General features: G+C 36.4%; 1 protein-coding gene across 1 annotated transcript in view; it reads right to left on the reverse strand.

Annotated features, from left to right (window-relative positions):
- Positions 1 to 10,687: 10,687 nt before the first annotated feature.
- The window catches only part of HAO1 (hydroxyacid oxidase 1), a 73,968-nt gene continuing 69,540 nt past the window's right edge, over positions 10,688 to 15,115 (reverse strand). Inside the window, exons 6-8 of the mRNA XM_004610934.2 lie at positions 14,129 to 14,287; positions 13,736 to 13,805; positions 10,688 to 11,681 (exon numbers count right to left, since the gene is read on the reverse strand). Of these exons, the coding sequence (XP_004610991.1) occupies positions 11,611 to 11,681; positions 13,736 to 13,805; positions 14,129 to 14,287 (300 nt within the window). The 3' untranslated portion in view covers positions 10,688 to 11,610. The remainder of the gene's footprint in view (positions 11,682 to 13,735; positions 13,806 to 14,128; positions 14,288 to 15,115) is intronic.

Consider the following 15,115-nt stretch of genomic DNA (forward strand, 5'->3'; position numbering starts at 1 on the left):
AGAAGTATTTAGCTAAAATGAAGTTTAGGGGGAACTCTGTGGGCTTCATTTAGATTGTGTTTACATGACAGCAAAGCATCTGGTCAATTTAGTGGAAAGTAGGCAAATTGTTTATGCAGTTGTGTAGACAAAACAGCAAGTTGATCCAATAACTGTATTTTCAAATTTATGGATTTTGGCTTTCATATACACTGACTTTCCCATATCATAATAATGAATATTTAATAGTTTCATATGATAAACATTATTTTTTCTGTTAAAGTAATTAATTCCTGAATTTTCAAAAGTTTTTTCTCACTTTTCAGGTTGTAATTTTCATATATACATGTATATAATACTATATCTAAATATGTTTTGAAATGTTAGAAGAGAGTGAATTTTTACTTTTGCTGATATTCTTGAATAATATTCATGTATTGTTTGGGGGTTGCAGCCAGTGGTGCACTCCTAGCAGTGGTCAGGGAACCACATGTGTTGCCAGGTGCCAGCAAACCTGGGTCTGCTGCAAGCTAGGCAAGTACCCTACCTGCTGTGATCTCTGGTTCTTCAATATTTTTTGTTTTATTTTTTGCTTTGGGGTGCCCACCCCCGATGGTGCTCAGCACTTAATCCTGACTCTGCACTTAGAGATCACTTCTGATAATGTGCAGGGGACCATACTGAGTATCACGGATCCAACATAGGTTAGTCACGTGTGAGGCAAGTGCCCAGTTTACTGCATTGTCTCTCTGGCCCCTTTGGATGATATTTAAAAAGGATTTATAATTGCTTTTTGAGGTAATTTTTTAAAACTCACTGCTTCTAATGAAGATGTTTATCAGATGTCACTGTCACTGTCACTATCATCCCATTGCTCATCAATTTGCTTGAGCAGGCACCAGTAACATCTCCATGTGAGACTTGTTGTTACTATTTTGGGCATATCGTATACGCCATGGGTAGCTTGCCAGGCTCCGCCATGTAGGTGGGATACTCTCAGTAGCTTGCCGGGCTCTCTGAGAGTGGCAGAAAAATTGAACCCGGGTTGGCCGCGTGCAAGGCAAACACCCTACCCACTGTGCCATCACTCCAGCCCGTTTATAAGATAACATATATTAAATTGCTAGTCATTCTCAAAAATTAGCATTTTAATTTATTAAAATGTAGTCTATAAAAACACTCAGAATGGCTGTGTGTGACCCTAGAAGTTTAAAAAATTAATATGTTATCTAGAGGAGCTAGAGAAAAATAGCTCAATGGACTGATGCTCCAGCTTAGCATCAGGAGGCCTGAATTTGATCTCCAGCAACTCGTAGTATCCTAAACATTATCAATAATTACTTTCACCACCCTCTGCCAATCAGAGTCAGAAATAGTTCTTGGGTACTGTCAGGTCTGGAAGAAAAACTGTGAGGATGCAGATACCTGCAGTGTTCAGGAATCGAACCCGGGTCACTTGAACTAGATAGCATTAAAAATTAATAATTAAATATCATGAATAGATAACCAGTAAATTTTAGAATAAAAAATATTCTTGACTAAGACAAAGCCATTGTCTACTCTTAGTCACAAAATTTCAAAACCACATGCAAGATTTTTTTCTTTAATATCAAAACCCAAAAACATGTTATCAACAATAAAGGAAATTATAAATTGAAACTGTATTCTTGACTTTGGCTATTGTACTTATTCACATGGTAAAGACATTTGTGCTTCTGGATCAAAAAGATGCCAAAATTTCTTATAAAAATAGTCCTTACTGATGCCAGTTGGCCATTGAAGATACAGCATTTTGTCTACAGGACATATTTCACTATGTCTAACAAACATAGCTCACTTTCTGGTGAATTCCCAAGATGTCAGTCATTATACTACATGCTATATATTCTTGTAATAAATTACACATCTATCATTTCTTACAATCGAAAGCACATTACACATTATAGCATCTTATTGATTAGTGATATTAGCATTAGACTAGAAGAATGAATACTAACATTGAGGAATATTTTCTCAAATGATGTGTTCACTGTACTGAGCCATGAATTCAAGAGTTTGGACAAAAGTCCAGGGAACCATAAATAAGAAAAAGAAACAAAAAATGAAGGATCAGTGAAATATCTTTCTTCCAAAATATGTGACAGATTACATTTATTATTATAATCCATATACCTCCTATACCAGTAAAAGTTGCTATAATAAGTTTTTTCATTGGATGGCTACATGAAAAGACTATGCAATTTAGCTCAGAACAACTATATAGAAAGAATGGTATTAAAAGTCAATTAGATAAAGTTCTTTTATTTTTTTTGCTTTTGTTAACATTTAATAATAATACACATGGAAGCATTTTTTTTCAAAATTTCACAATAAAATTCTGTGAGTTAATGAGTTACTGTTCTTGAAAGTTCTTTTGATATCTATCTGTTCTGAATATCTATGTCTGTGCTATCTGAAAAAGTTAGCAACTGTTCACATATGACTACTTACACTTAAATTAATATTAAATAAATGTCTTTCAATGCCAGGTACATTTCAAATGACAAATATAGCTACAAGTTGGAAACACAGTTATGTTAAAATATTTTAATCATCATAATTATCAATGGTCTAATTCATTCATAAAAACAAATGTTTGTTTTAAAGGAATACATGTACAGAATGTTTGATAGTCAATGATACTATCAAGACTGCTGGTAAGACTAATGTGGAAGAACGAGGGCAATGTTGCAAAAAAATATATCTGGTCATAACTGATAAGAGAAATGTACACATAAGGTTGCTATTTTATAGATTAATTAAGAATAAAATAATAGGTTGAACATAGTTTTTTTTAAATCATGGATCAGATGATCTGTACAATTTATTAAATTGAAGGTATTAAAATATAAACATAAAGAAATAATTTCTCACCAGAGTAGACAGTACAGAGTTTAAAGCACTTGTCTTATAAGCAGCTTACTCAGGTTTGGTGCTTGAAATCAAAGTATATGTGCAAGACAAGTGTTCTGCCAAGAAGCACATGCTTTCTTGAGCATCCTAAGGAGTCACCCCTGAGCACAGAACAGCCCACAAACACTGCTGAGTGTGGCCCAAATCCTCCACAAAAGGAATAATTGCTCTTGAAAAACTGTATTCGTTATCAAGGAGAGGAGATAAGGTTGACCTTTGTTTCTTCACATATAATTTAATGCCAGATGGTAAACAAAATATCTATAGGAGAAAATGTGACATACACACCCCAATATACTCATCTTAGCTATCATTTAAATACAAAAGTTAATATCAGACCAAGTTTTAATGCCACAGACTCAGAGAGAACAACTGGAATTTGTCAGAGAAACAAGAAGAAAAGAAGCAAAGTTAGCAACCAGGGGATGGAGAGATATAAAGATTACCTACTAAACCCATTTCAAGTAAATACTTTTGGGAAAATTATTGTAGAATAGAATGCTATAAAAATATGATGTAGTTTAACATAACCCAGCAGCAGAACACTTGCTTGCACATTTGCTTTGATGGTTCTGATTTGATTTTAAGCTCCAATAATACTCACTGTATCACTGTCATCCTGTTGCTTATCGATTTGCTCGAGCGGGCACCAGTAACATCTCCATTATGAGACTTGTCGTTACTGTTTTTGGCATATCAAATAGATAGCTTGCCAGGCTCTGCTGTGCGGACAGGATATACTCAGTAACTTGCCAGGCTCTCCAAGAGGAATGGAGGACTTGAACCTAGGTTGGCCAAGTGCAAAGCAAACGCTCTACCTGCTGTGCTACCACTTTAGTCCACAATGTAATAACATTCCTTTAAAAAAATGCAATTGTCTTTCTCTATGGTGGATTGTAATTTTAATTTTTACTGTGTTGAGTTGCTTAAAATTCTTTAACATATTTCATTTTCATTTTTTTAATTTTATTTTAGTAACATTGTTCACAATAATTTATTGCATTCAATATTCCAACACCAATCCCACCACCATAATACAATCCTACCACCACTATTTCAAATTTTACCACCACCACCCAAGCCTTCCCCCAAAGCCAATCCCAAATGACTTATTTTGTATTGCTTGTTATGAATAATGCATTAAAAATGATCCAAAACAGTTTCCTGAGAAGAAAATGTGCGAAGATTGTTGTATCTCACCCTAGAGCCATTAAGCCCTCGTATAAGTGATTACTGACATGTCGTTACATGTTAAGCTAATATTTATTTATTTATTTATTTATTTATTTTTGGATCAGAATCTATTGTCTTCTATTTAACCTGTTAAATGTGGCATGCTACTCTTGGTATATCAGGGGAGTATAGTACGAAATCTCACACAGCTACTAATGCAGCCACATGCTTCAAGGATTCAAAAAATTTAAATAGGGTGATACAACTGGAAATGACTTTAGGATTCACTTCAGAGGGGGCTGGGTGAGCCCAGAAGTCTCCCCAGTTGATCCCTAACAGCTGAAACTCTCCAGAACCCAATTGCTGCCATGCTCATAGTAGATCTTTACAATATTTTAAAACATTGTTTTTGAAGTCAACGTAGCACTGTCGTCCCATTGTTCATCCATTTGCTTGAGTGGGCACCAGTAACGTCTCCATTGTGAGACTTGTTGTTACTGTTTTTGGCATGTTGCATGTGTCACGGGTAGTTTGCCCAACTCTGCCGTGTGGATGGGTTACTCTTGGTAGCTTGCCAGGCTCTCTGAGAAGGATGGAGGAATCGAACCTGGGTCGACCACATGCAAAGGAAACACCCTACCCACTTTGCTATTTCTCCAGTCCAAAGGTATGCAACGTAAATTGGAATTTTTTATGTTTTCTTCCTTGATGAGGATTATTTTTGGCAGTGCTTTGAATATTGACTTATAACTGTCCCTACAGTCTCACGTATTTCCCCATGCTGTGTCCTTATTTCGTAGCTAAGATTCTGAAGCTACCCAGGTTAAGCAAAGTTTGATGTAGCTAGTCACTTGGGCATTCTGGATCTGGATGCAGGGAGGCAGATAAGGGTGGGTTGACAATGAGTTGTCAGCAATTAATAAAACCAAGATGTGAATTAAAGAGTCTATTCTGGTGCTAACCTGAAAGTAACTCCCAAATCATGAAAGTTGGTCCACACTTGTAGATGTGGGAACTGAATTCAGTAAGACTCTAACTGATGCTAGTATCAGCCCAGAGAAGTCTAGATCCCTGCCAGAAATAAGAAACTCCAGAATGAACAAAAGGCTGTGTTAAGAACATGAAGATGGACCACCAAGAATTCAAAGCTTTTCTTCCATAGCAACACTCTAGCAACAAATATTATCTACACAGAAATCCATAAATGAGGGCAGTTTGGAGAAAATAGCAATATAATTCACTTTGCAAAGGCAAGAGGTGTAATTCCCCATTCTGCAGCCTTCCCCACTCCTCACCCCCACTGCCTGCCATTTTACCTTGGGATTTCTAATTTATTTCTTTTCTCTTATGTAATTCTCACCTTTCTACCCCTGTAGAAGCTCACCTTCTCTCTTGAACACATTACTCTTTCTTTTTCTTCTCCTCATAATATCCAACTAAAAATTCATCTTTTCCTTTCTTCTTTGAATCCTTTCCAGCAAGGGCAGAAGGCAGACCTGGGAACCTGACCATAGGCCAAACTGCCTTTCCTTTTTCCACAATGAACAATTCCTTTCTTCAGCCTAAAGGCCATGGCTCCCCAACAACTCAGTTAATGGAGATTAGTCATGAAGGTCAAATTATCTCAAGGATAGCTTGGTGGCTGCCCAGTGTACTGGTGGGATGCTATAATCTGTGTCTTATAGGTGTTGGTGTTTATCAGTCCTAATTCCCATCCATGTTCTTCCCCAGGGTTACAGATGTAGGTTTTGATGGTATCACTAATTCTTATGTTGTTCCTCTTGAAACATGATAACCTCTCAGTATCTGTATTGCAAGCCATAAAGTTCAAAAGGAGAGAGAGACAGAGACAGACGCAGAGAGACAGAGCGACAGAGAGAGACAGAGAGAGAGAGAGACAGAGACAGAGACAGAGAGAAGAAAAGTGCCTGCCATAGAGACAGGTCAGAGGAACAGAGATGGGGAGGGAAACAGGGGTCACTGGGGTAGGATATACACACTGGTGGAAGAATGGGCACTGGAACATTGCATGACTAAAATCCAACCATAAATAGCTTTGAAATTTTATCTCTCACAGTGATTCAAAAAAAATTAAATAAAATAAATTGTTTTTAAAAAAATTAAAAGATGGTATGTCTCCCTCTAGATACTATTACTTCCTGTGTTCACTTCTCCCACCTGCCACCATTGTATTGTAGATCTTTCAAGATTATTGATAGTTGTAATGTAGTTCTAATATATAATGTGAGACATATTATCATAAATTATTCATATCAGTAACAAGATCGACTATTTAAATGGACTGAGGAGTTTGACTGTAATGGAAAACAAGTCAGCTTTAAAGAAAGACACTCAAACCAGAGGACGCAGGTAGGAAACCAAGACGAGTTCTTTCCTTAAGGAGGTTAAATCAAACGAAGAAGCAAAATGTTATATATTGTTCACTTGAATCCCAGCCTTTGTTCTGACCTTATTCAGGATATCTCAACCCTTTTTTCATAAGATCTTGAGGACTCTTTTGTCAATTCTATGCTCATTTTATAAAATGATATTCTGGATAATATCAGTAGGAAAATAGAAACCATGATAAAAATATACTTGTTCCCCCACAACTGATAATGGGCAAGCACATCAGGAGGAAAGAAGATACCTATTACTCAAGTAAGATTTGGATAAAGACAGGAAATTCCATCTTTTAAAATACATAAGAATTCCCATCATATAAATAACAGAATATAAATAACAGAATAACCTTCATCATATAAACAATAACCTTCTGTCATTTGAGTTACTGTTTATGTTACCTAAAGTAAACTCCATCCTGATGTTCTCTAATTGGCATTTGACAGTGTACATATTAAAACAAAGACGAAATCATCTTCTATCTTTTTAAGAAACTTTCAATCTTTCCCAAACAAGGAAACTTTATTTTGTTGCTATGCAACTGACATGTAACATAGTACATCAGACAGTAAATAAATTATGAATTTTACAATGAAAAGAATTTTCTCCCCCCCCCCTTGAGGACAAGCCACAACTTCCTTTCAGGCTATACTAATCCTCCACAGCCTTCTAAATCTGTTTCACAAACACCAATGTTTGTGAAAGATAAACAAATGAATGAATAGCACAGCAAGGACACAGAGCAGCCTGCAAACTGCACGCTGAGAAGCATCAACACCATTTGATTCATTCTGATAGGACTGTGCACTTGGGCTCCCCAAACCTGGGTGGGGAAAAAGATATTTCCTTAACATACACATCTTTCCAAGTATCAGAATATAAGCAAGCTTAAGAGATTCCAGCCATCTCTTTTGGCAAGTGCCCATCACTGCTATGTATCTTAGGTATGATTCTGTGTCAAGGTTTAAGAATGATTTTTAGCCATGAGGGAGACATCTGTGAGGTGTGTATGCTACTGAATTTAAAATGTTTTGATGCATGGGCCTCAATCAAGTTCAGCAAGTCCTGTTCAATGTTTGCAGGTTAAAGATTGCAATGTTAAATATCCACCAACATTTAAAATCATTACTTAGCAATACGATGCCTGACATTTTTGAAAATTCTGAAAATAAAATATCGGTTGGAATCTGCCTCCAGCAGAAAAGCTGGAAGGAATCCAAACACTTAATAATAGGAGAGCACATACATAAAATGTGGTATATTCCTTCCATGAGTCACTTTAGATCAACAGAATCCAAAACTGAAATGCTCAACAACATGAATAAACTTCACATATGCTATGTAAAAGAAACAACATAAAATCGCTCAAACTATAGGGTTTCACTATGTGAAATTCAAGATGTGCCCAAACTAATCAATAGCAAAGAAAAAATAGCACAAGTTTATTTATTATAGGGGGTATATGGCACATGAAACATTGTTACTCAATCTTAGTGGCAGTCAGTGGTTAAGCCAGATGTAAATACATAGATCAACGTAAAATGTTTCTACCCATGCAATTATGTTTGAGTACTTTTAGAGCTCACTAATAGTGTAAAATACCTGAATAAGAACTACAGCTCAACAGAAAGAATACACTGGCTAAAGAAGTTGACTATCATAGATGGAACTGTAAACTGACTCTTTACTTATCATGCCAGTCAAGTCCTATTTGATGCTCCTTGCTTAATAAACCAGTCGTTCTCAGAGCATCATGCTCAGATACGTGTGTTTGTCTCATCTGGGAGAATATAGAAATGCATCTTCCCAGGCTCCATCTCAGGCATGCTGAAGCAGAATCTATAGAATTGGGGTCCAGGAATATGAATTAGTAAAGTGTCCAGGTTATCTTCTACTGCAGTGGCATGTGCTGGAATGCAGGTACCAAAAGGTTGAAAATCACTGTTCTACAATTTGAGATGATACTCTAGAGCAGTTTCTTAAATGTTTTCTAGTCCCGTGGCTTTTGCTCTTAACAAATGAAACAAAGTCAAGTGCTGTCAGAAATGTCTCAGATTTATTATGTGGCCAATTTTGAATATTTTGTCGATGCATGTTCAGGAATCTTTTACTCTTGCCAATTTTTTTCACAATCCCCACATTTGGTTCCATGACCCCATAAGAGATTAGGACTCACAGCTTAAGAAACTAGGATTTAGAGCACTATAAGCATTAAGTAATAGGCAATAAAAGCAGCATTGACCTCTATTAAACTATCCAGTCCCTATTAGCTGATTTCCTAACATATTTGAAGAAACTTAGGAAAAGGAAAGTCCATTGACTTCTTCACAGAACTTCTATTATGTTCAAGTAACAAAATCCCTAGAAATGGATTCCCAAACCTCCTTCCCAGTTTGATAATCAAATAGCTTTAAGTTTAGTATTATTGCAACTGAACTGGAAACATCCTATAAAAACAGTAAAAAAAAAGGCTTTATAGCTTTTTGATTAGGGAAGCAATATTATAAAGCTTTTGGGTCTACTACAATTGTGAAGGAAAACGTTCAAGTCTACATTTGAGGAGGAACATCAATCTGAGCATTAAAAAAAGTAGAGACTCACAAATTAAGGCCACTCATCTTCATCCTCATGTAACTTGCATAAGAGTTACTTAAAGACCCTCATTGATCTTGCTTTGTTTTGTGTTATTTTGGGCCATACCTTGTGGGCTCAGGACTAATTCCTGGTCCTGTGTTCCAGGATCACTCCTGGTGGGCTCAGAACACTACACGGGATTTCAGCAATCAAACAACTTTCTTTAATTACTGCTTGCTTTAATTACTGCTTGCACCCTATTGCTTTAATTACTGCTCAGGTCATAAACACTAGTTTTGAATGTCCATTTGCGGGAAGAAGTTCAATTCCTTATCAAGTTCAACACACATGTACTATTATGAAGGCAGTGGATAGTCTTTGCCAACAGAACTGATTGGAGAAATGTAAAAAGTGCTCATTATATTATCTATTAATTAATTTAATTCAAAACCTAAACATCTATAAGCTAATGTTATAATAGTTCTTTGTATTTGGAAAAATGAGGAGTATAAAATTAAATTTATTTGCATAAGATTAGATGATTGTTCTTCATCACACTTTGATAAAGTTTCAGAAAAAAATATGTTTGTCTCTAATATAAAGGAAAAGAGAGAAGAAAGGGGAAAGGATGGGGAGGAATAACAGAGAGAAAAGAAGGGGAGAGAGAGAAATATCTGGGGGCAATAAAATATTGTTTCATTCCACATACAGTAATTAAATCTTAATGAATGTTTTAAAATCATCTTCAGTGTTATTTTGACTAACATATGCCGATATATCAAATGTCTGGCTTAGAAAGACATGAGACCAGGTATTTATGGGCCTAAAAGCTATGCAGTTGCTGGGGCTGGAGCGATAGCACAGCGGGTAGGGCGTTTGCCTTGCACGCGGCCGGCCCGGGTTCAAATCCCAGCATCCCATATGGTCCCCTGAGCACTGCCAGGAGTAATTCCTGAGTGCAGAGCCAGGAGTAACCCCTGTGCATCGCCAGGTGTGACCCAAAAACCAAAAAAAAAAAAAAAAGCTATGCAGTTGCAGGAGACTCTATACCCACAATGGAGTCCCACATTTGGATTTAACACTGTTATTGCCTTCTTGAAATTTTTGAAAATTGTATCCTTTAGTGTGAATTATGTTGGTAAAGGCTTATAAAACAATGGAACACGTGCTGGAGCTTAGAGCAGGAAATCATACAATCATACATTGTCCCATCTCCTGCCGTGTCTGTCCCTCACAGAGAGAAGCCCTCAACTGCTGGTTCACCCACTGACCAGTGACAGTGCTGATTGGACATCCCAGTTTCTGAGCCCTTGTATGTAAAAGTCAAGGCAAAGGTAGGGTGGTACCCCAGGCACCAGTGAGAGTGTCAACTTGTCCTATGAATATTCCAATTTCTAGCATATTTACATTAAACGGAAACTAAATTATATAATGACTGTTTCAAAGAACAACTATAACAGTAAGTTATATATAATAAGTTATTATATATAATAAGGACAAAGGACTTCTTGAATTTTTATTTTATTTATTTTTTAAGTAAATCACTGTGAGATAAACAGTTACAAAGTTGTCCATGATTGGGTTTCAGTCATGCAATGTTTCAACTGTCCCTTAAACCAATGTACATTTCCCAGCCCCAATGTTCCAAATTTTTTTTTAACAGAAGGGATTCATGTTTTCATTAGATGTAATATTCACAAAATATGAGCTAGTTCTTTATACCACTACAAGTGAGAATAGAGCAAATGAATAAAGAGGAATTTCAAAAGGGAAGAGGATAAATGTGGTATATATAAGATGAATATGTAAATAGTGTTTAGAGGTTTGTATGATTGCATTTCATATTTTTACAGTTGGATCAGATGTCAAATTTTTTAAGTATTTATTTTTTTCTTATTAAGTAGAAACACCAATAAAATATTCCAATTGATTCAAGCATAGAAATCATATTAAAACATATTAAATAATAGAAGATACTAAAAACTATCTACAAAATCAAAAATGATAGAAAACTCATTCTAATTCTATTAGTGTTATTTTCTCATTGTTTTGAATCCAAATTCCTCACATCTTCAAATAAGTTCAACCTTGAACTTAAGCATGCAACTTAAGAAAAGCATTCTAAGGCTATCTAAACACAATGCAGGTTAATATTATAGTTAGATCATTATCTTTTCACCTCCCTATTAGCTACTTCCCATTTTACCAAAGAACATCTTTTGTTTTTTCATCCCTTTCCCCTGCCAGGGAGTGACGTTTTCTAAACACATTTTCAATGTTTTCTTTTTAACAGTTAATATATTTCCAGGATGCAAGTCCATTTCTTTCTAAAAAGGTTCCTAGGACACCCATTGAAAAGTCAAAAGCAATGGGCTAAAAGGGATTGCTATTTTGTTGGAGAAGAACGACACCCTTTGTATCAAAGTGGGGAATTACAGGCTGTGGTCACCCTCTGCACAGTGTCTCTTTGTCGAGTAATACATGCCGGGGAAAAAAAAAATAATACAGATGGGAAAATATTGTGCACTGTTAGATCTTGGAAACAGCCAAAGGATTTTTCCTCACCAATGTCTTGTCGATGACTTTCACATTCTGGCACCCTGAAAAAATAATGCATACATTTAATATGAAATGAATGCAATAATAATCAGGCAGGTAATCGTTTTCCCAAGGAATGTAAAACTTGACAAATGTAAGGTTTATGATTCAAGGTAGGCTTGCCAAATCTTATGTGGCATGAGACCATTTTTATTACCTAAACAGCCCTTAACACAAAATGACTGGCACATATTTTTATTAACACAAAGAGTATATTCTTTCTGCCGCATTTAATAGTCAGTGGCTGAAAGCTCTCTTTTAGGATATGTCTGTAGCAAATTAAAATGCATAGTAAGGATTCGCAGAATGGCATCTTTCTCACTGACACCCTGTCCACATGGCTCAGCACAGTCCTGAGTGCTCTGGGGAACTCTCTCCATGTACCAATTTGGGTGACAGAAGAGGAAACTCTCACTAATGTCAAAAGTGGGAAGTCAACAGTAAACTCAAGGTCATTCTTTGCATCTAAAAGTCTACTGTGAGTCAAATGTAGCGCAGTCACGCTTAATAATGACATTTTTTACTTATTACTTAGGGGAAAACTTTACTATTTACATATCAGTCATGATTCTAGGCACTGGTATTACCAAAAAAGATTTCTGCCTTGTGCTTCTTACATTGTAAAAAAGAAACTTATGTTACCTAATCAATGTGATTTTAAAATCACTTATGTAGTGAGTGATCTAGAAAATATGATAGGTCTTATGGAAAAAATTAATGGGAACATAAAACTGGAAGTTAAGTGGATGGGTAGAGAATGGAGTGCCATTTTAAGAGGATGGCTATGCTGGTAACTTTTGAGAAAGCACATATAAATGAAGACTTGAAGGACATGAAAGAGTTAGTCATGTAGATATCTAAGGAAAAACTATCCTTGTAGGAGAGATAGTTAGTGCAAAAACCTTAAGACTGAACCATATATATCTGACATAGCCAAGTAATAGCAAGGAGGCTAGTGCAGATCATGAAGAATAAATGAAAGTGACAATTAGGACTTGGAGTTAATCTCCAGATCCATGAGTTAAAATCAGAGAGATTATAGTGGCCAAACCACAGTATATCTTGAAGAGCATTGTAAAGACTTTGGTTTTTACTAAGCAAATCAAGGGTTATTGGTGGGTTTCTGTTCAAAAGAATGGTATTATCCAAATGAATGTTTAAAAAGGATCATTCTATCTGACCAGAATTGATAGGAGGAGAAAGGAAATGGTAGAAAGTATCCTGCCATATCCAAATAAAGTGGGTTAACAGGAAGGCTCCAAAAGGAAATGATCACAATATCTAAGAAACAGAGAAGTATTGATGGATCCTGCCAGTTGAGGTAGTGGTCGATGTCAAACTCTGATGACATGTAAATGGAAATCAATAGACATGAGAGAAAATAGTCAAGAATGATTCAAGATTATTGTTCTAAATGAAAACAATGGTACTGACATGAACTGAAATTGGAGAATCTATAAATAGAACAGGTTAAATGGGAAGAGAACCACTTAGACATTCAAGTAGATTGATTAGCACGCAAAATTATATATTCATGTACTGTGAGGTAGGTGGATGCTGCCAATTTCATCTTTAAGATACCCATACCAAAATATCCCTAAAAGATTGTCAACTATAAATGCTATAAGGTACCTCAGTTTAAAGCGCCCTTACAGTAGCACTGTAGCACTGTCATCTAATTGTTCATCAAGTTGCTCGAGCGGGCACCAGTAATGTCTCCATTGTGAGATTTGTTACTGTTTTTAGCACATCAAATAGGACATGGGTAGCTTGCCAGGCTCTGCCATGAGGGCAGGATACTCTCCGTAGCTTGCTGGTCTCTCCAAGGGGGTTGGAGGAATCGAACCTGGGTCAACCATGTGCAAGGCAAATGCCCTACCCGCTGTGCTATCGCTCCAGCCCTTACAGTAGGGCTTTAAATATTCTATCTCAAATTTTGTTATACCCCAAAATGATACAATGTCTGCCCCCATCTAGTCCATTTCTCTCTACCAAGGAACTCAGTTAAAAGACCACTCTACAAAAGAAAGTTGCAAATGAGAATAACAAGTCTTACCACTCAGAGCCATGGCCAATCGGAACTCTTCTTTTAATATCTCCAGGACATCTCGAACCCCTTTCTCTCCCTAAATAGTAAAACAATGAGATCTTTTACACAAATCTGAAATATTTCATATTTTTATTTCACTGTCCAGTCATCCTATTTCACATGCTTATAGTCAGTCCAGTTAACCTGGGTTCGATTCCTCTGCCCCTCTCAGAGAGCCCAGCAAGCTACTGAAAGTATCTCGCCCCCACGGCAAAGCCTAACAAGCTACCCTTGTCGCATTTGATATGCCAAAAACAGTAACAACAAGGCTCACAATGGAGACGTTATTGGTGTCCACTCAAGCAAATCGATGAGCAACGGGATGACAGTGATACAATGATACAGTGATAGTCCAAATACCTGGGAAGCCAAGCCCCAAATGACGGGTCTCCCCACAAAAACTGCCTTGGCTCCCAGAGCAAGAGCTTTCAGGACATCTGTTCCTCTGCGCACACCTCCATCAAGGAAGACTTCTACCTTCCCTTCCACAGCCTCCACAATCTCTGGCAGAACATCAATCTGTGAAGAAAAGAGGTTGATAGTGTGACAGGACATATATTGATTTGTCACCCAGTTGGAAGTCTGTCCAACACTGACCATGGACTAAAGACGAGAGTGAAAGAAGGTAAGTTGGTCTGCAATTAACAGTAACATTCCCCGTCCCCCTCAAAAGAGAGTAAAGATGCAAATGCTAGTATCTGGGTAACTAATTAAATCCCAATTGAGCAACGATTCTTTTATAGAGTAATACATATTTCTTGCTCCTAATATGAAAATTTAAACAAAGATACTGATGGAAATAATTTCCAGAGCAGTTACCTATCTTTTATATCAATCACCTGTACAATATGTATACAAAGTGTCTTCTCAAATAAATTATTTGAACTAATTATCTAAAAATCATCATTAAAGTACATATTCAGCCTGATAGTATGAAGCAGTAGTCTCCAAAAATTCTCACAACTAATAATGAAAAGCTCAGTCCAATTTTTTAATTTAATGTATTTTATGTTAAGATGTGTATTCAAGTTATCTCTCTTTTTTCTTTTAAAGGAGTATTAACACATGATCTTGAAATGTCTTATCTTCACTGACAATTAATATTGGACTTTCATTAGAATACAATCTTTTCACATGCAACTGTTAGGAAAGATGAAGTCATAAAATTTGATTATAATTGGATGGACATGAAGAATATCATGCTTAGTGAAATGAGTCAGAAAGAGAGGGACATAAATAGAAGGACTGTACTCATTTGTGGAATATAAAGTAACATAATATGAGACTGACACACAGGACAGTAGAGACAAGGGTCAGGAAGATTGCTCCATGATTGGAATCCTGCTT

The sequence above is a fragment of the Sorex araneus genome, chromosome 3, assembly GCF_027595985.1.
Source record: "Sorex araneus isolate mSorAra2 chromosome 3, mSorAra2.pri, whole genome shotgun sequence".
Taxonomy (NCBI): Eukaryota; Metazoa; Chordata; class Mammalia; order Eulipotyphla; family Soricidae; genus Sorex; species Sorex araneus.